Source organism: Anopheles arabiensis, chromosome 2, assembly GCF_016920715.1.
Source record: "Anopheles arabiensis isolate DONGOLA chromosome 2, AaraD3, whole genome shotgun sequence".
Classification (NCBI taxonomy): domain Eukaryota; kingdom Metazoa; phylum Arthropoda; class Insecta; order Diptera; family Culicidae; genus Anopheles; species Anopheles arabiensis.
Window position 1 is genome coordinate 76536203 of NC_053517.1, and position 21573 is coordinate 76557775.

Here is a 21573-nt window from a genome sequence, read left to right on the forward strand (position 1 = left end):
TAGTTCTTAGTCTTGTATAATCTGCCTCTATTTGTTCTTTAATGTAAGGTATTTTGGCCAACTGATGCAGCTGGATGGTGTGGTATTGCATCGGAAGACCATGAATGATTTTCAAAAACTTATTTTGTATTATTTGTACACGCTTCAGCTCAAATGCTGAACATGTTTTCCAAATATGTGAACCATATAATAAGGCTGGTTTTATGATTTGTTGATAAACCAATTTCTTGTTGCCTAATGAAAGTCCCGGACCCTTGAGTAAAGGATAGAGACTCTTCAAGTAACTTAGTGTTTTGTTGCTTATATGGTCAATGTGGGATTTAAATCGAAGCCATCGGTCAATGATCACACCAAGATAACTCACGACCGAGCACCAGGGTATTTCTACATTCGATATTTGTATCGGATCTATTCTGCGCCGCAATACGTCATCTGGCATGTTTCGCCTGTAAGTAAACACTATTGTTTGGGTTTTGCTTGGATTCACCCTGATTTTCCAATCGTTTAGATACCCGATATAGGTATCCAGTGCTCTTTGAAGCCCACCACGGAGAAAGCTGTAGTTCTTGCTGCTATATAGAATAGCCGTGTCATCGGCGTACAGGGAAAGGGAGGTATGATTCCTAAGTGTGGGCAAGTCTGAAGTGTACAAATTGTAGAGTAGCGGACCCAACACACTTCCCTGTGGAACGCCGGCACAATTGGAATATGTGGAAGAGACAATATTTCCAATAACTACTTTGGAAGTTCTCTGAGAAAGGTAGCTGGCAATCAACTTAACTAGATAGGATGGCAATTGTAGTCGAAGCAGTTTAAAAACAAGGCCATCATGCCAAACGTTATCAAACGCTTTTTCTACGTCAAGCAGTGCCATCGCTGTGGACATACCTCTGGTCTTGGCGTTGTTAACAATATTAACTACACGTTGTAGCTGATGAGCCGTGGAATGACCTCTCCTGAATCCAAATTGCACGTCAGCTAAAGCGTTAGATTCCTCACAATACTCTAGCATTCTGCGGTAAATCACTTTCTCGAATATTTTACTCAGCGCACTCAGAAGTGATATCCTCTGTAGCTTGTAACCAAGCAAGGGTCTTTTCCCGGTTTGGGAATGGCAACAACTTTGGCTATCTTCCAGTCCTTTGGAAAGTAGCAAAGTTCTAAACATTTATTTAAAATGTTGGTGACCAGCAGCAGAGCACTTTCACTTAAATGCTTATGCAAGATGTTGAATTGTTGGTCAAATCCTGGTGCTTTAAAATTTGGGCAGATGGAGATAAGATCTTTGATTTCGTTACATGTTATTCTGGTCTCATCTGGCAAGGTGATGGTTGTTTGTGTTAGATTAAGAATGGATTGTCTAACAATGCCTTCAAAGGAACTTTCCATGTTCTCAGCTAACCTGTGAGCTGACGTGAATTGCTCTGCTAAGCCCTCTACTTTTTCTTCTGGGGTGAAAAGCACTATATCATTGTCTTTAAGAGGAGGAATGGGTTTTGGCCTTGATCTTAATATTTTGTCACCTTCCAGAAGGGGTGCGACGCTTTAGGCATGACTCGAAGCCTGTCTCTGAATTGTTGGTTTCTGAAAACTTCTAACTTGGTTTGAACTAACTTGGCAAGATTTCGAAATTCTCTGTAAAGACTTCTATCCCTCGATCGTTGATATCGTTTTCTTACCAGATTTTTGTAGGAGATGAGCCGGATGGTGTCAGCATCTAGCTTCAGCAAATGAGACCGAAGCTCAACAACTGGAACTGCACGGTGGACCGCTTCTTCGATGGCAGTGTTAAGCTCTCTCAACGCAGCATCAATATCATCTGAAGAGTTCAGGGGGACATCCGGGGTCAGATTCTCGTTCAGAGTAGCGTCAAACAAACGCCAGTCAGTTTCGCGGAAGTTCTTCCTTCTACGCCACGTCTCTTGTATGTTGTCACTGATGGTCACGACAACCGGCAGGTGATCCGATGTCAGAGCAGTTGTTGCGATGGGCTCGTTGATTTTCTCTTGCATGTTGGTAAGGAAGAAGTCAATTAAGGACGAACTTCTACCATTGAAGAATGTGTGCTGTCTTGGGTGCACTACTGTGAAGGAGCCCGATTGCATCGCTTCGAACAGTATCTGCCCATTCTTGTTGCAACGCTGGTTACCCCAAGATTGATGTTTCGCATTCAGGTCTCCTGCGATCAGGAAATCTCCTCTTGTTCTGACAAGGGTCGTCAGGTCTTGCCTGAGCAAGTTGGCAGTGCCGTTCGAGTATGCTGCTTGTTTGGGACAGTAAACAGCAAGAAACTTAAATGAACCACTTCCAGTTAAGACTTCTATTCCAGCCGCTTCGATGAATCGGGTATTGGGTAGGGAGAGGATTCGGTATTTGAGCTTGTGATGGACAGCTATACCTATTCCTCCATGTGTGTCTCGATCGAGTCTTATGAAACTGTGGTTTGGTAGGTTGAAACTTTGGTGAGATCGTAGATGAGTTTCACTGATGGCGATAATGTCTATTGCTTCCTTTTGAAGGAAGTTGATGAACTCCAGTTTTTTGGAAAAAATGGAGTGTGCATTCCAAGTGGCAGCTTTAATAGCCATGAGGAAGCTCATCCATTATCTGTTGGACCAGCATGGTGACTTGCTGGTCGCGAGGGAGATCTTTCATCTCGCTATGAAAGCGGTTCCACAGTCGAGTGATGGAAGTGAACAGCGCCATGTCTGGAGAAAACTCCTCTAGCGCAAGCTGGGCTCTCAAACGCTCAAGTTTATCCTGAGCCGGTTGTTTGGATGAGGATGGTGCTGGCGTTTTCTGCACTTCCATTGCCTTCTTCTGCACTTCCATTGCCTTCTTCGAGGCATTGGCAACAGCTTGTTGCTGATTCTGCTGTGGTTGTTGTTGCTGCCGTGATTGCGCCTGACAGTATTCTGTTGGCAGCTGTTGTTGTTGAGGCTGGACCTGTGTTTGCTGACTGGGTTGTGGTTGCAGATTTGATGCAAGCTTTTCTATTATTTTCTGCTGTTGCATGATTTGCTGCTGCATCATGTTCATCTGCTGTTGCATGTGTTCAAGCTGCTGTTGCAACGGATGATAATGGAGTTGTGTAAGCGACTGCCGCTGTTGTTGTGTCTAGTGTTGTTGACCTAGTGATGTCTGTGGTACCTGTGAAGGTTGTTCCTGTTGTAAGCTAGTTGATGGCAACTTTTGTTGTGGTATCACAGGCGTGACTGCTGTCTTGGAGGGAGGTGGAATCCAGCTGAGTCTGGAATTCCAGGCGGATTCAGCGGGTGGTGGTGCTAGATTATAGCGCGTTGCTGCGTTTTGATGGTATTTCCCGTCACGCTTTTCTAGGAAGTCACGACGAGCTGGGCAGTTATGGTTCAAGGGACTGTGGTCGCCCTCACAATTGGCACATCGCCTTTTGTTTTCCAGCTCAACAAAGCACTGTTTAGCATGATGTTCTCCTCCACACTTCATACAGCGTGTTTTCATAGAGCAATGATTTTGCCCATGACCGAAGCGAAAGCAGTTTTTACACTGTGTCACTTCATCACGTACCGGGAAGTATCTTTCCCAGCGTACGTTAACCGATTGGATTCGTTTAACTTTTGTAGCTGTTCAAGTGTGGTTTGGCCTTTATTGAAAGCGACCACGAAATTTTTGAACGAAGCTTTGGCGGCCACATTGCTTTCCATCAAACGGATTGAACTTGGTCGTGGAAGTTCAGTTGTCACTAGCCATTTCTCCACTGCTTCTGGGGTGCCGAAACGCAATCCCTTCAATATCACCTGGAAAGGTTTGTCTCCAGGGAAATCGTGCGAGTAAAACTCGCGTTTTAGTTGGTTCAAACGACCAACCACGGCTTCAAAACCATCGCGCGTATTGCACGAGATTTTCGTGTAGTTTCCCTTCAGGAAGTTGAAACTGGCATCAAGTTTGCCCGTGTTTGCGAGAGCGTTAAACTCTGCAAATTCCTCTTCGAGGAGATCCTTTACGATTAAAGGAGGAATTCTCTCCTTCTTCACCGCATTCGCAGATGCTGTCGCCGGTGTGACGTCATTACTTGCACCAGAACCATCACTTGGTGGAACCACTACCAATTTCGGCGAAGCCTTCTTCTTCGTAACATTTCCTGAATATACGCACACTCCGCAGGGCGTTTGCGATCACGGCCAAAAGCCGGATCTATTGACATCGGTGATTCCTCCAACGCGCCGCACTAACGTACACACACACGCACAAAACGCTTCACTGATCAATTGAGCAAACGATCAATCGCGCGAGATCTACACGACCACTCACAACCGCAGCTAGAGAGCGTCTAGCCCGTTTAATTTGAGTAGTACAGTACATTACGGGTAGGCATCATCGTTGGACCGGTCGTAAATGATTTCAATGGTACCGAACGGCTAGGGTACCAATAGGCCATTCAAGGCACATTCGACCCATAGTGGCGTATGGCAAAACTGGCTCAATCTCAGAAAAACCATGTTCGTCGCGAGTACGTCGCTAGAGAGCATGTTCATAGTGAGGTTTCGTTGGACATTGTCGTAACATGCACTAACCGTCATTACCTGCTCTTGGGTATTAAAATTGTTGGGATGGAGCCAAAATAGATGAGCGTCATTTTCTCAAACAGAGCCATACATTTTCCACTCTGATAATTCAGAGCTTAGGACTTGCGGAAATGAAGAGGTCGCAGAGCTTGGAACACGCTTGAAGGTTCGATTCTCCTGTACAAGACGTTTCCGCTATACTTCGACATGCAGGACCTGCTGCATCCATGTAGTTTTGCCTATGTTTTTCGGAATCACAGCGGAGTTGAGAATAAGTAGACGATGTGCGAGCTGGCCTTAAGGCTTGGCCGTTGGGATGAATTCCTGTTGTGCGTACCAAAATGTAATCTAAAACGAGAGAAAGAGAAACGACAACAAACTTGATGGCATGTCAGCTGAACAAGCCATTCAGTATGCGAGCGAGCAGGAGTAATCCGCCGATCTATGTAATTGCTATTGCGTGAAGGTGTTCGAATGAAATGATGAAGTTCTTGAATGATTCGATTTGTAGTCCTGAAAAGGACTGTTGCTTGGAACCAAGAGAGCGTTATTGCAATGCTGTCGTAGAAGCATGCAGTATAACGTGTAGTAGGTGGTTTACTTCTTGGCTGCAGCTGCCTTTTTGGGGGCAGCGGCTTTCTTGGGTGCGGCAGCCTTCTTGGGAGCGGCGGCCTTCTTGGCGGGAGCTGCTGCCTTCTTTGGTTTCGGTGCTTTCGGCTTGGCAGCCGCGGCCTTGGATGGCTTGGTGGATTTCTGCTTCGCGGCTGCCGGTTTCTTGGCGGCTTTCTTCGCTCCGTCGGCGGCCTTGGGTTTCTTAGCTGCGGCGGCCTTCGGTTTCTTGGCGGCGGCACCGTCAGCCTTCTTGGTGGTCTTCTTGGCGGCGGCCTTCTTCTCTCCGGCAGGCTTCTTGGCTGCGGTCTTCTTCTTCTTGTCCGCGGCAGAGGCCGCCTTCTTGGGGGCCGCTGCCTTCTTCTTCTTCTCTACCGCTGGCTTCTTGGCTGCGGCCGAGAGCTTGAACGAGCCCGACGCACCGGTTCCCTTGGTCTGGACCAGCTTGCCGTTGGCGACGGCAGTCTTGAGGGCCTTCTTGAAGAAAGTGGCCAGCTTGGTCACGTCAGCCTTGTAGTTGGCCGCCACGTACTTCTTGATCGCCTGCAGCGAGGAACCGTTGCGTTCGTTGAGTGCCTTGACGGCGGCCAGCATCATCTCGTTGATCGGAGGATGTGCCGCTGGCTGCTTGGGCTTCTTGGGGCCGGCGGCCGCCTTTGGCTTCTTCGGTGACTTGGCCGTGGTGGCTGGGGCAGCAGCAGCTGCTGCAGCCGGGACTTCGGTCGCTGCGGAATCGGCCATCGTAGTTGCTTTCGCGCTTGTTTGAGGGGTTATTCGCTTTCACTCACACACTGACACAGCAATGTTTATGTTTATGCTTATGCTCGCCTATGCTCGGGGGTGACTCGAATTTGGGAACTCGAGAGGAAACACATGGAAAGCTTATGTCAGATTTTCGATGCGGTTGTCAAAGAAAGTTGCAAAAATACTGTTGTACTTTCTACCGAAAATAACCACATTTTTGCTCTGAACACTTGAATAAGATGATTGGTTCGGGTTGGCAAAATGTTAGGCTTTCTAAAAATGTATAGTTTACCTCTAAACTATCTCTACAGAAGACGAAAATAGCGATAGAAGTGCGGATTTGCGCGACGCTGCAGCGATAGGATGGGATGTTTTGTGGTATATCTCTTGTAAACCGCATTTCCGACACCTCAAGAGTGGTAAAATAGTGAGTTTAACATTTTTCCTACCAAAGTACATCAAATGAACGATATATGGTAGCAGCAAAGTGTATTAAAATGGCAAAACAAAATGCATCTCCCCAGCGTCAAATCGATCGAAAACCGAGTGACGTTTGCTTGTTTGGGTTGGCTTGGTGTATCGAGATAGTAAGAAATAATTCATGTTCTATGCATTTTTATGTATGGTAAATGAAAATTTTGATAAAAAATGCGTACTTAAACTTGTATTAACTTCGATATGATCAATAATGTTCCACAATTCACCAAGGCAATGCAAGTAAAGTTTGCTCTACGTGGCGTTTGACAGATGTGCGTCAGAGATGATATGCTACGGATGGCGTATGGAAGCCGATGTGGATCGAGTCACAGGATCGGTGCAATTTAGGAACAAGGAACCACAATCGGCATGAAATGTGGTCGGAGTAGTCCACAGGTAATTGTCATGCAATGTGTTTGTTATTAGATTCCGGGAGCATTCCAGACCAAAGGTGTGAGGCTTGTATCATTAGCCAGTGGCGTAACATCCGGCCGGACAACATAACAGTCAGGTGAAAAAACACTCAAGGCATTTTTATGAGGATGTCTTCTAACAGTCTGATTGAGGACATGATACAACGAGCCTCTCATGATCACCATGTGGAGCGAAATTTGAATGAATTGTCTAGATGCTCTTGAGGAAATTGTCTAGATGATTGTGGTGCTGGCTGAAACTTGACCCAATGGAGTGTATAGTGCCGTTTTTCTGAAAGATTTAAACATACCGAAACGAAATAAAACAAACGCTCAAAATTGATTACACATAATCATACATTATGTCTAACTTAGTCATCTCGGCGGAAGAGCATATAGCATAGTCGATTGTCTTAATGAGGATATTCGTGCGTTCAATTGCGTGATCTTTGTTATGGGCACAGCTTTTGAACTGGCAAGTTTGAAAAAAGCACTCATAGTTCCCTTGTAATCCAACAGAGAACGCTTTCGCTCGTGGATTTCAGGATGCACACAATTTGAAGCATTTGGCATTATTCAGGCCTATCATATTTTCTCGTAACCCGAACCGGGTAAATTTTCTGGTAAAACGGCATGCGGTTTTGAGATATCTCCTGGAAATGAGTAAAGTATTCGTGTCTTCTGTTTATAATCTTTTATGTGATCTGTAAAAGACAACATAATTTTATAGTCCGCCTACCGCGATAGGAACTAGAACCAATGCCGATGTGTCTTTTGGTCGTGTCATTAGCTAATGGGTGGGCGTTATCATTATTTATTTATAAATGAATAAAAAAATATGGAAAACTAATAATAGAAGAGTGGACATATACATATTTGTTGGAAAAAGAGCTACATGCGGTGAACACCAAATATGTACAGCTTTGTTATATAGAATAAGTTTTGTCTTAAAATAGATTGGTGATCATAAATATCCATAATGTTAATTTTGATTAGACATAGACAACATTATCTGTTTTACTAGTCTGTTTAAAACGTCTTGCAAATGAAGAAGTCAGCAGATTAAAAAGTATTTGTCGTATTTGAGCAAGCTGGGAATAAAGAAACGGTTGCAGACATTAATTAGTGATTTGAAACCCCTACAGAGGAAAAATGGAAATTAGAGTAGGTGTGATTGCTTCAATGGCATGTTGTTAGCGAGTGCCCTTGCTTGATGTGTTGGCAAGCGACGAAACGACGTTAGTATGTAAATAGAAGCATTTTCTTAATGTTGGAAGCATATAAGCTCAACTAACCCTAAAACATGTTGTTGATGATATGTTAGATAGACGTTTTGGCTCGTAAGGAGTTCTTTCGCCTCTTGCTCTTGAACGACATGATGGTAGCAGCTAAAGCAGGATATTGCGGCGCGAGCTTAAGGTGAGTGAACAGACAAAGTCTTAAAGGATCGCGGAAAAGTTGAGATTATCACACCAGTAGAAGAAGTGTGTGGTACTAATTAGGACACAGCATCATGTAAGGTTGAAGAAGTATAGGTACATGATGATATCTGTATCCTAAAATGGGTATAGTTATTAGGTTCGTTCAGTTGTTGGTACTACCTTCAATGTAATATGGCACCTCAAACGATGGTTTAGTTAGAAATGTAATTTTGGATGAGCCCGTTTAATTTTTTTTTTTTTTTTTTTAAAGAAAAATTAGCAACTTCTTTTATTTCATACAAAAGATTGAATACATATGGTGTCGTAGAGAATAGATTCTACATTGTTTTGATTTCCTGCTGCTTGCATGTTTAAAACAATAACTGGATGTTAGAAATCCAATTGAAATGGAGCCTAAACGAATTTGTCTTTCTTCTGAATCCTAACGCATGGATTATATAACTACAGAGCCCAGCTCTCATTGTTCAGGAAATTATAGTCCCATATCACACGCATACTACCAAATTAAACCTAATTTGAACTTCATTGCGAACCTAGATCTAATCTTAATACTATGGTTTTTAATTCAATTATTTACATATGCACATGGTGTTTACATTAACCTAGGAAAAACGTTTAATTGAATAAGCCATTTATGCTGGCCATGCTGGATGCCAGAGATGTAGTTCTTAGTCTTGTATAATCTGCCTCTATTTGTTCTTTAATGTAAGGTATTTTGGCCAACTGATGCAGCTGGATGGTGTGGTATTGCATCGGAAGACCATGAATGATTTTCAAAAACTTATTTTGTATTATTTGTACACGCTTCAGCTCAAATGCTGAACATGTTTTCCAAATATGTGAACCATATAATAAGGCTGGTTTTATGATTTGTTGATAAACCAATTTCTTGTTGCCTAATGAAAGTCCCGGACCCTTGAGTAAAGGATAGAGACTCTTCAAGTAACTTAGTGTTTTGTTGCTTATATGGTCAATGTGGGATTTAAATCGAAGCCATCGGTCAATGATCACACCAAGATAACTCACGACCGAGCACCAGGGTATTTCTACATTCGATATTTGTATCGGATCTATTCTGCGCCGCAATACGTCATCTGGCATGTTTCGCCTGTAAGTAAACACTATTGTTTGGGTTTTGCTTGGATTCACCCTGATTTTCCAATCGTTTAGATACCCGATATAGGTATCCAGTGCTCTTTGAAGCCCACCACGGAGAAAGCTGTAGTTCTTGCTGCTATATAGAATAGCCGTGTCATCGGCGTACAGGGAAAGGGAGGTATGATTCCTAAGTGTGGGCAAGTCTGAAGTGTACAAATTGTAGAGTAGCGGACCCAACACACTTCCCTGTGGAACGCCGGCACAATTGGAATATGTGGAAGAGACAATATTTCCAATAACTACTTTGGAAGTTCTCTGAGAAAGGTAGCTGGCAATCAACTTAACTAGATAGGATGGCAATTGTAGTCGAAGCAGTTTAAAAACAAGGCCATCATGCCAAACGTTATCAAACGCTTTTTCTACGTCAAGCAGTGCCATCGCTGTGGACATACCTCTGGTCTTGGCGTTGTTAACAATATTAACTACACGTTGTAGCTGATGAGCCGTGGAATGACCTCTCCTGAATCCAAATTGCACGTCAGCTAAAGCGTTAGATTCCTCACAATACTCTAGCATTCTGCGGTAAATCACTTTCTCGAATATTTTACTCAGCGCACTCAGAAGTGATATCCTCTGTAGCTTGTAACCAAGCAAGGGTCTTTTCCCGGTTTGGGAATGGCAACAACTTTGGCTATCTTCCAGTCCTTTGGAAAGTAGCAAAGTTCTAAACATTTATTTAAAATGTTGGTGACCAGCAGCAGAGCACTTTCACTTAAATGCTTATGCAAGATGTTGAATTGTTGGTCAAATCCTGGTGCTTTAAAATTTGGGCAGATGGAGATAAGATCTTTGATTTCGTTACATGTTATTCTGGTCTCATCTGGCAAGGTGATGGTTGTTTGTGTTAGATTAAGAATGGATTGTCTAACAATGCCTTCAAAGGAACTTTCCATGTTCTCAGCTAACCTGTGAGCTGACGTGAATTGCTCTGCTAAGCCCTCTACTTTTTCTTCTGGGGTGAAAAGCACTATATCATTGTCTTTAAGAGGAGGAATGGGTTTTGGCCTTGATCTTAATATTTTTGTCACCTTCCAGAAGGGGTGCGACGCTTTAGGCATGACTCGAAGCCTGTCTCTGAATTGTTGGTTTCTGAAAACTTCTAACTTGGTTTGAACTAACTTGGCAAGATTTCGAAATTCTCTGTAAAGACTTCTATCCCTCGATCGTTGATATCGTTTTCTTACCAGATTTTTGTAGGAGATGAGCCGGATGGTGTCAGCATCTAGCTTCAGCAAATGAGACCGAAGCTCAACAACTGGAACTGCACGGTGGACCGCTTCTTCGATGGCAGTGTTAAGCTCTCTCAACGCAGCATCAATATCATCTGAAGAGTTCAGGGGGACATCCGGGGTCAGATTCTCGTTCAGAGTAGCGTCAAACAAACGCCAGTCAGTTTCGCGGAAGTTCTTCCTTCTACGCCACGTCTCTTGTATGTTGTCACTGATGGTCACGACAACCGGCAGGTGATCCGATGTCAGAGCAGTTGTTGCGATGGGCTCGTTGATTTTCTCTTGCATGTTGGTAAGGAAGAAGTCAATTAAGGACGAACTTCTACCATTGAAGAATGTGTGCTGTCTTGGGTGCACTACTGTGAAGGAGCCCGATTGCATCGCTTCGAACAGTATCTGCCCATTCTTGTTGCAACGCTGGTTACCCCAAGATTGATGTTTCGCATTCAGGTCTCCTGCGATCAGGAAATCTCCTCTTGTTCTGACAAGGGTCGTCAGGTCTTGCCTGAGCAAGTTGGCAGTGCCGTTCGAGTATGCTGCTTGTTTGGGACAGTAAACAGCAAGAAACTTAAATGAACCACTTCCAGTTAAGACTTCTATTCCAGCCGCTTCGATGAATCGGGTATTGGGTAGGGAGAGGATTCGGTATTTGAGCTTGTGATGGACAGCTATACCTATTCCTCCATGTGTGTCTCGATCGAGTCTTATGAAACTGTGGTTTGGTAGGTTGAAACTTTGGTGAGATCGTAGATGAGTTTCACTGATGGCGATAATGTCTATTGCTTCCTTTTGAAGGAAGTTGATGAACTCCAGTTTTTGGAAAAATGGAGTGTGCATTCCAAGTGGCAGCTTTAATAGCCATGAGGAAGCTCATCCATTATCTGTTGGACCAGCATGGTGACTTGCTGGTCGCGAGGGAGATCTTTCATCTCGCTATGAAAGCGGTTCCACAGTCGAGTGATGGAAGTGAACAGCGCCATGTCTGGAGAAAACTCCTCTAGCGCAAGCTGGGCTCTCAAACGCTCAAGTTTATCCTGAGCCGGTTGTTTGGATGAGGATGGTGCTGGCGTTTTCTGCACTTCCATTGCCTTCTTCTGCACTTCCATTGCCTTCTTCGAGGCATTGGCAACAGCTTGTTGCTGATTCTGCTGTGGTTGTTGTTGCTGCCGTGATTGCGCCTGACAGTATTCTGTTGGCAGCTGTTGTTGTTGAGGCTGGACCTGTGTTTGCTGACTGGGTTGTGGTTGCAGATTTGATGCAAGCTTTTCTATTATTTTCTGCTGTTGCATGATTTGCTGCTGCATCATGTTCATCTGCTGTTGCATGTGTTCAAGCTGCTGTTGCAACGGATGATAATGGAGTTGTGTAAGCGACTGCCGCTGTTGTTGTGTCTCGTGTTGTTGACCTAGTGATGTCTGTGGTACCTGTGAAGGTTGTTCCTGTTGTAAGCTAGTTGATGGCAACTTTTGTTGTGGTATCACAGGCGTGACTGCTGTCTTGGAGGGAGGTGGAATCCAGCTGAGTCTGGAATTCCAGGCGGATTCAGCGGGTGGTGGTGCTAGATTATAGCGCGTTGCTGCGTTTTGATGGTATTTCCCGTCACGCTTTTCTAGGAAGTCACGACGAGCTGGGCAGTTATGGTTCAAGGGACTGTGGTCGCCCTCACAATTGGCACATCGCCTTTTGTTTTCCAGCTCAACAAAGCACTGTTTAGCATGATGTTCTCCTCCACACTTCATACAGCGTGTTTTCATAGAGCAATGATTTTGCCCATGACCGAAGCGAAAGCAGTTTTTACACTGTGTCACTTCATCACGTACCGGGAAGTATCTTTCCCAGCGTACGTTAACCGATTGGATTCGTTTAACTTTTGTAGCTGTTCAAGTGTGGTTTGGCCTTTATTGAAAGCGACCACGAAATTTTTGAACGAAGCTTTGGCGGCCACATTGCTTTCCATCAAACGGATTGAACTTGGTCGTGGAAGTTCAGTTGTCACTAGCCATTTCTCCACTGCTTCTGGGGTGCCGAAACGCAATCCCTTCAATATCACCTGGAAAGGTTTGTCTCCAGGGGAAATCGTGCGAGTAAAACTCGCGTTTTAGTTGGTTCAAACGACCAACCACGGCTTCAAAACCATCGCGCGTATTGCACGAGATTTTCGTGTAGTTTCCCTTCAGGAAGTTGAAACTGGCATCAAGTTTGCCCGTGTTTGCGAGAGCGTTAAACTCTGCAAATTCCTCTTCGAGGAGATCCTTTACGATTAAAGGAGGAATTCTCTCCTTCTTCACCGCATTCGCAGATGCTGTCGCCGGTGTGACGTCATTACTTGCACCAGAACCATCACTTGGTGGAACCACTACCAATTTCGGCGAAGCCTTCTTCTTCGTAACATTTCCTGAATATACGCACACTCCGCAGGGCGTTTGCGATCACGGCCAAAAGCCGGATCTATTGACATCGGTGATTCCTCCAACGCGCCGCACTAACGTACACACACACGCACAAAACGCTTCACTGATCAATTGAGCAAACGATCAATCGCGCGAGATCTACACGACCACTCACAACCGCAGCTAGAGAGCGTCTAGCCCGTTTAATTTGAGTAGTACAGTACATTACGGGTAGGCATCATCGTTGGACCGGTCGTAAATGATTTCAATGGTACCGAACGGCTAGGGTACCAATAGGCCATTCAAGGCACATTCGACCCATAGTGGCGTATGGCAAAACTGGCTCAATCTCAGAAAAACCATGTTCGTCGCGAGTACGTCGCTAGAGAGCATGTTCATAGTGAGGTTTCGTTGGACATTGTCGTAACATGCACTAACCGTCATTACCTGCTCTTGGGTATTAAAATTGTTGGGATGGAGCCAAAATAGATGAGCGTCATTTTCTCAAACAGAGCCATACATTTTCCACTCTGATAATTCAGAGCTTAGGACTTGCGGAAATGAAGAGGTCGCAGAGCTTGGAACACGCTTGAAGGTTCGATTCTCCTGTACAAGACGTTTCCGCTATACTTCGACATGCAGGACCTGCTGCATCCATGTAGTTTTGCCTATGTTTTTCGGAATCACAGCGGAGTTGAGAATAAGTAGACGATGTGCGAGCTGGCCTTAAGGCTTGGCCGTTGGGATGAATTCCTGTTGTGCGTACCAAAATGTAATCTAAAACGAGAGAAAGAGAAACGACAACAAACTTGATGGCATGTCAGCTGAACAAGCCATTCAGTATGCGAGCGAGCAGGAGTAATCCGCCGATCTATGTAATTGCTATTGCGTGAAGGTGTTCGAATGAAATGATGAAGTTCTTGAATGATTCGATTTGTAGTCCTGAAAAGGACTGTTGCTTGGAACCAAGAGAGCGTTATTGCAATGCTGTCGTAGAAGCATGCAGTATAACGTGTAGTAGGTGGTTTACTTCTTGGCTGCAGCTGCCTTTTTTGGGGGCAGCGGCTTTCTTGGGTGCGGCAGCCTTCTTGGGAGCGGCGGCCTTCTTGGCGGGAGCTGCTGCCTTCTTTGGTTTCGGTGCTTTCGGCTTGGCAGCCGCGGCCTTGGATGGCTTGGTGGATTTCTGCTTCGCGGCTGCCGGTTTCTTGGCGGCTTTCTTCGCTCCGTCGGCGGCCTTGGGTTTCTTAGCTGCGGCGGCCTTCGGTTTCTTGGCGGCGGCACCGTCAGCCTTCTTGGTGGTCTTCTTGGCGGCGGCCTTCTTCTCTCCGGCAGGCTTCTTGGCTGCGGTCTTCTTCTTCTTGTCCGCGGCAGAGGCCGCCTTCTTGGGGCCGCTGCCTTCTTCTTCTTCTCTACCGCTGGCTTCTTGGCTGCGGCCGAGAGCTTGAACGAGCCCGACGCACCGGTTCCCTTGGTCTGGACCAGCTTGCCGTTGGCGACGGCAGTCTTGAGGGCCTTCTTGAAGAAAGTGGCCAGCTTGGTCACGTCAGCCTTGTAGTTGGCCGCCACGTACTTCTTGATCGCCTGCAGCGAGGAACCGTTGCGTTCGTTGAGTGCCTTGACGGCGGCCAGCATCATCTCGTTGATCGGAGGATGTGCCGCTGGCTGCTTGGGCTTCTTGGGGCCGGCGGCCGCCTTTGGCTTCTTCGGTGACTTGGCCGTGGTGGCTGGGGCAGCAGCAGCTGCTGCAGCCGGGACTTCGGTCGCTGCGGAATCGGCCATCGTAGTTGCTTTCGCGCTTGTTTGAGGGGTTATTCGCTTTCACTCACACACTGACACAGCAATGTTTATGTTTATGCTTATGCTCGCCTATGCTCGGGGGTGACTCGAATTTGGGAACTCGAGAGGAAACACATGGAAAGCTTATGTCAGATTTTCGATGCGGTTGTCAAAGAAAGTTGCAAAAATACTGTTGTACTTTCTACCGAAAATAACCACATTTTTGCTCTGAACACTTGAATAAGATGATTGGTTCGGGTTGGCAAAATGTTAGGCTTTCTAAAAATGTATAGTTTACCTCTAAACTATCTCTACAGAAGACGAAAATAGCGATAGAAGTGCGGATTTGCGCGACGCTGCAGCGATAGGATGGGATGTTTTGTGGTATATCTCTTGTAAACCGCATTTCCGACACCTCAAGAGTGGTAAAATAGTGAGTTTAACATTTTTCCTACCAAAGTACATCAAATGAACGATATATGGTAGCAGCAAAGTGTATTAAAATGGCAAAACAAAATGCATCTCCCCAGCGTCAAATCGATCGAAAACCGAGTGACGTTTGCTTGTTTGGGTTGGCTTGGTGTATCGAGATAGTAAGAAATAATTCATGTTCTATGCATTTTTATGTATGGTAAATGAAAATTTTGATAAAAAATGCGTACTTAAACTTGTATTAACTTCGATATGATCAATAATGTTCCACAATTCACCAAGGCAATGCAAGTAAAGTTTGCTCTACGTGGCGTTTGACAGATGTGCGTCAGAGATGATATGCTACGGATGGCGTATGGAAGCCGATGTGGATCGAGTCACAGGATCGGTGCAATTTAGGAACAAGGAACCACAATCGGCATGAAATGTGGTCGGAGTAGTCCACAGGTAATTGTCATGCAATGTGTTTGTTATTAGATTCCGGGAGCATTCCAGACCAAAGGTGTGAGGCTTGTATCATTAGCCAGTGGCGTAACATCCGGCCGGACAACATAACAGTCAGGTGAAAAAACACTCAAGGCATTTTTATGAGGATGTCTTCTAACAGTCTGATTGAGGACATGATACAACGAGCCTCTCATGATCACCATGTGGAGCGAAATTTGAATGAATTGTCTAGATGCTCTTGAGGAAATTGTCTAGATGATTGTGGTGCTGGCTGAAACTTGACCCAATGGAGTGTATAGTGCCGTTTTTCTGAAAGATTTAAACATACCGAAACGAAATAAAACAAACGCTCAAAATTGATTACACATAATCATACATTATGTCTAACTTAGTCATCTCGGCGGAAGAGCATATAGCATAGTCGATTGTCTTAATGAGGATATTCGTGCGTTCAATTGCGTGATCTTTGTTATGGGCACAGCTTTTGAACTGGCAAGTTTGAAAAAAGCACTCATAGTTCCCTTGTAATCCAACAGAGAACGCTTTCGCTCGTGGATTTCAGGATGCACACAATTTGAAGCATTTGGCATTATTCAGGCCTATCATATTTTCTCGTAACCCGAACCGGGTAAATTTTCTGGTAAAACGGCATGCGGTTTTGAGATATCTCCTGGAAATGAGTAAAGTATTCGTGTCTTCTGTTTATAATCTTTTATGTGATCTGTAAAAGACAACATAATTTTATAGTCCGCCTACCGCGATAGGAACTAGAACCAATGCCGATGTGTCTTTTGGTCGTGTCATTAGCTAATGGGTGGGCGTTATCATTATTTATTTATAAATGAATAAAAAAATATGGAAAACTAATAATAGAAGAGTGGACATATACATATTTGTTGGAAAAAGAGCTACATGCGGTGAACACCAAATATGTACAGCTTTGTTATATAGAATAAGTTTTGTCTTAAAATAGATTGGTGATCATAAATATCCATAATGTTAATTTTGATTAGACATAGACAACATTATCTGTTTTACTAGTCTGTTTAAAACGTCTTGCAAATGAAGAAGTCAGCAGATTAAAAAGTATTTGTCGTATTTGAGCAAGCTGGGAATAAAGAAACGGTTGCAGACATTAATTAGTGATTTGAAACCCCTACAGAGGAAAAATGGAAATTAGAGTAGGTGTGATTGCTTCAATGGCATGTTGTTAGCGAGTGCCCTTGCTTGATGTGTTGGCAAGCGACGAAACGACGTTAGTATGTAAATAGAAGCATTTTCTTAATGTTGGAAGCATATAAGCTCAACTAACCCTAAAACATGTTGTTGATGATATGTTAGATAGACGTTTTGGCTCGTAAGGAGTTCTTTCGCCTCTTGCTCTTGAACGACATGATGGTAGCAGCTAAAGCAGGATATTGCGGCGCGAGCTTAAGGTGAGTGAACAGACAAAGTCTTAAAGGATCGCGGAAAAGTTGAGATTATCACACCAGTAGAAGAAGTGTGTGGTACTAATTAGGACACAGCATCATGTAAGGTTGAAGAAGTATAGGTACATGATGATATCTGTATCCTAAAATGGGTATAGTTATTAGGTTCGTTCAGTTGTTGGTACTACCTTCAATGTAATATGGCACCTCAAACGATGGTTTAGTTAGAAATGTAATTTTGGATGAGCCCGTTTAATTTTTTTTTTTTTTTAAAAGAAAAATTAGCAACTTCTTTTATTTCATACAAAAGATTGAATACATATGGTGTCGTAGAGAATAGATTCTACATTGTTTTGATTTCCTGCTGCTTGCATGTTTAAAACAATAACTGGATGTTAGAAATCCAATTGAAATGGAGCCTAAACGAATTTGTCTTTCTTCTGAATCCTAACGCATGGATTATATAACTACAGAGCCCAGCTCTCATTGTTCAGGAAATTATAGTCCCATATCACACGCATACTACCAAATTAAACCTAATTTGAACTTCATTGCGAACCTAGATCTAATCTTAATACTATGGTTTTTAATTCAATTATTTACATATGCACATGGTGTTTACATTAACCTAGGAAAAACGTTTAATTGAATAAGCCATTTATGCTGGCCATGCTGGATGCCAGAGATGTAGTTCTTAGTCTTGTATAATCTGCCTCTATTTGTTCTTTAATGTAAGGTATTTTGGCCAACTGATGCAGCTGGATGGTGTGGTATTGCATCGGAAGACCATGAATGATTTTCAAAAACTTATTTTGTATTATTTGTACACGCTTCAGCTCAAATGCTGAACATGTTTTCCAAATATGTGAACCATATAATAAGGCTGGTTTTATGATTTGTTGATAAACCAATTTCTTGTTGCCTAATGAAAGTCCCGGACCCTTGAGTAAAGGATAGAGACTCTTCAAGTAACTTAGTGTTTTGTTGCTTATATGGTCAATGTGGGATTTAAATCGAAGCCATCGGTCAATGATCACACCAAGATAACTCACGACCGAGCACCAGGGTATTTCTACATTCGATATTTGTATCGGATCTATTCTGCGCCGCAATACGTCATCTGGCATGTTTCGCCTGTAAGTAAACACTATTGTTTGGGTTTTGCTTGGATTCACCCTGATTTTCCAATCGTTTAGATACCCGATATAGGTATCCAGTGCTCTTTGAAGCCCACCACGGAGAAAGCTGTAGTTCTTGCTGCTATATAGAATAGCCGTGTCATCGGCGTACAGGGAAAGGGAGGTATGATTCCTAAGTGTGGGCAAGTCTGAAGTGTACAAATTGTAGAGTAGCGGACCCAACACACTTCCCTGTGGAACGCCGGCACAATTGGAATATGTGGAAGAGACAATATTTCCAATAACTACTTTGGAAGTTCTCTGAGAAAGGTAGCTGGCAATCAACTTAACTAGATAGGATGGCAATTGTAGTCGAAGCAGTTTAAAAACAAGGCCATCATGCCAAACGTTATCAAACGCTTTTTCTACGTCAAGCAGTGCCATCGCTGTGGACATACCTCTGGTCTTGGCGTTGTTAACAATATTAACTACACGTTGTAGCTGATGAGCCGTGGAATGACCTCTCCTGAATCCAAATTGCACGTCAGCTAAAGCGTTAGATTCCTCACAATACTCTAGCATTCTGCGGTAAATCACTTTCTCGAATATTTTACTCAGCGCACTCAGAAGTGATATCCCTCTGTAGCTTGTAACCAAGCAAGGGTCTTTTCCCGGTTTGGGAATGGCAACAACTTTGGCTATCTTCCAGTCCTTTGGAAAGTAGCAAAGTTCTAAACATTTATTTAAAATGTTGGTGACCAGCAGCAGAGCACTTTCACTTAAATGCTTATGCAAGATGTTGAATTGTTGGTCAAATCCTGGTGCTTTAAAATTTGGGCAGATGGAGATAAGATCTTTGATTTCGTTACATGTTATTCTGGTCTCATCTGGCAAGGTGATGGTTGTTTGTGTTAGATTAAGAATGGATTGTCTAACAATGCCTTCAAAGGAACTTTCCATGTTCTCAGCTAACCTGTGAGCTGACGTGAATTGCTCTGCTAAGCCCTCTACTTTTTCTTCTGGGGTGAAAAGCACTATATCATTGTCTTTAAGAGGAGGAATGGGTTTTGGCCTTGATCTTAATATTTTTGTCACCTTCCAGAAGGGGTGCGACGCTTTAGGCATGACTCGAAGCCTGTCTCTGAATTGTTGGTTTCTGAAAACTTCTAACTTGGTTTGAACTAACTTGGCAAGATTTCGAAATTCTCTGTAAAGACTTCTATCCCTCGATCGTTGATATCGTTTTCTTACCAGATTTTTGTAGGAGATGAGCCGGATGGTGTCAGCATCTAGCTTCAGCAAATGAGACCGAAGCTCAACAACTGGAACTGCACGGTGGACCGCTTCTTCGATGGCAGTGTTAAGCTCTCTCAACGCAGCATCAATATCATCTGAAGAGTTCAGGGGGACATCCGGGGTCAGATTCTCGTTCAGAGTAGCGTCAAACAAACGCCAGTCAGTTTCGCGGAAGTTCTTCCTTCTACGCCACGTCTCTTGTATGTTGTCACTGATGGTCACGACAACCGGCAGGTGATCCGATGTCAGAGCAGTTGTTGCGATGGGCTCGTTGATTTTCTCTTGCATGTTGGTAAGGAAGAAGTCAATTAAGGACGAACTTCTACCATTGAAGAATGTGTGCTGTCTTGGGTGCACTACTGTGAAGGAGCCCGATTGCATCGCTTCGAACAGTATCTGCCCATTCTTGTTGCAACGCTGGTTACCCCAAGATTGATGTTTCGCATTCAGGTCTCCTGCGATCAGGAAATCTCCTCTTGTTCTGACAAGGGTCGTCAGGTCTTGCCTGAGCAAGTTGGCAGTGCCGTTCGAGTATGCTGCTTGTTTGGGACAGTAAACAGCAAGAAACTTAAATGAACCACTTCCAGTTAAGACTTCTATTCCAGCCGCTTCGATGAATCGGGTATTGGGTAGGGAGAGGATTCGGTATTTGAGCTTGTGATGGACAGCTATACCTATTCCTCCATGTGTGTCTCGATCGAGTCTTATGAAACTGTGGTTTGGTAGGTTGAAACTTTGGTGAGATCGTAGATGAGTTTCACTGATGGCGATAATGTCTATTGCTTCCTTTTGAAGGAAGTTGATGAACTCCAGTTTTTGGAAAAATGGAGTGTGCATTCCAAGTGGCAGCTTTAATAGCCATGAGGAAGCTCATCCATTATCTGTTGGACCAGCATGGTGACTTGCTGGTCGCGAGGGAGATCTTTCATCTCGCTATGAAAGCGGTTCCACAGTCGAGTGATGGAAGTGAACAGCGCCATGTCTGGAGAAAACTCCTCTAGCGCAAGCTGGGCTCTCAAACGCTCAAGTTTATCCTGAGCCGGTTGTTTGGATGAGGATGGTGCTGGCGTTTTCTGCACTTCCATTGCCTTCTTCTGCACTTCCATTGCCTTCTTCGAGGCATTGGCAACAGCTTGTTGCTGATTCTGCTGTGGTTGTTGTTGCTGCCGTGATTGCGCCTGACAGTATTCTGTTGGCAGCTGTTGTTGTTGAGGCTGGACCTGTGTTTGCTGACTGGGTTGTGGTTGCAGATTTGATGCAAGCTTTTCTATTATTTTCTGCTGTTGCATGATTTGCTGCTGCATCATGTTCATCTGCTGTTGCATGTGTTCAAGCTGCTGTTGCAACGGATGATAATGGAGTTGTGTAAGCGACTGCCGCTGTTGTTGTGTCTAGTGTTGTTGACCTAGTGATGTCTGTGGTACCTGTGAAGGTTGTTCCTGTTGTAAGCTAGTTGATGGCAACTTTTGTTGTGGTATCACAGGCGTGACTGCTGTCTTGGAGGAGGTGGAATCCAGCTGAGTCTGGAATTCCAGGCGGATTCAGCGGGTGGTGGTGCTAGATTATAGCGCGTTGCTGCGTTTTGATGGTATTTCCCGTCACGCTTTTCTAGGAAGTCACGACGAGCTGGGCAGTTATGGTTCAAGGGACTGTGGTCGCCCTCACAATTGGCACATCGCCTTTTGTTTTCCAGCTCAACAAAGCACTGTTTAGCATGATGTTCTCCTCCACACTTCATACAGCGTGTTTTCATAGAGCAATGATTTTGCCCATGACCGAAGCGAAAGCAGTTTTTACACTGTGTCACTTCATCACGTACCGGGAAGTATCTTTCCCAGCGTACGTTAACCGATTGGATTCGTTTAACTTTTTGTAGCTGTTCAAGTGTGGTTTGGCCTTTATTGAAAGCGACCACGAAATTTTTGAACGAAGCTTTGGCGGCCACATTGCTTTCCATCAAACGGATTGAACTTGGTCGTGGAAGTTCAGTTGTCACTAGCCATTTCTCCACTGCTTCTGGGGTGCCGAAACGCAATCCCTTCAATATCACCTGGAAAGGTTTGTCTCC

General features: G+C 44.2%; 1 protein-coding gene and 1 pseudogene across 1 annotated transcript; both read right to left on the reverse strand.

Moving 5' to 3' along the window:
• Positions 1-4829: 4829 nt before the first annotated feature.
• On the reverse strand, positions 4830-6021 carry LOC120894255 (histone H1-like). The gene has a single exon (XM_040296736.1). It carries the CDS (start codon positions 5892-5894, stop codon positions 5142-5144), a length of 753 nt encoding a protein of 250 aa, XP_040152670.1. The 5' UTR covers positions 5895-6021; the 3' UTR covers positions 4830-5141.
• A 7699-nt stretch (positions 6022-13720) lies between these two features.
• Positions 13721-14912, reverse strand: LOC120894430 (annotated as a pseudogene).
• Between the last annotated feature and the right edge of the window lie 6661 nt (positions 14913-21573).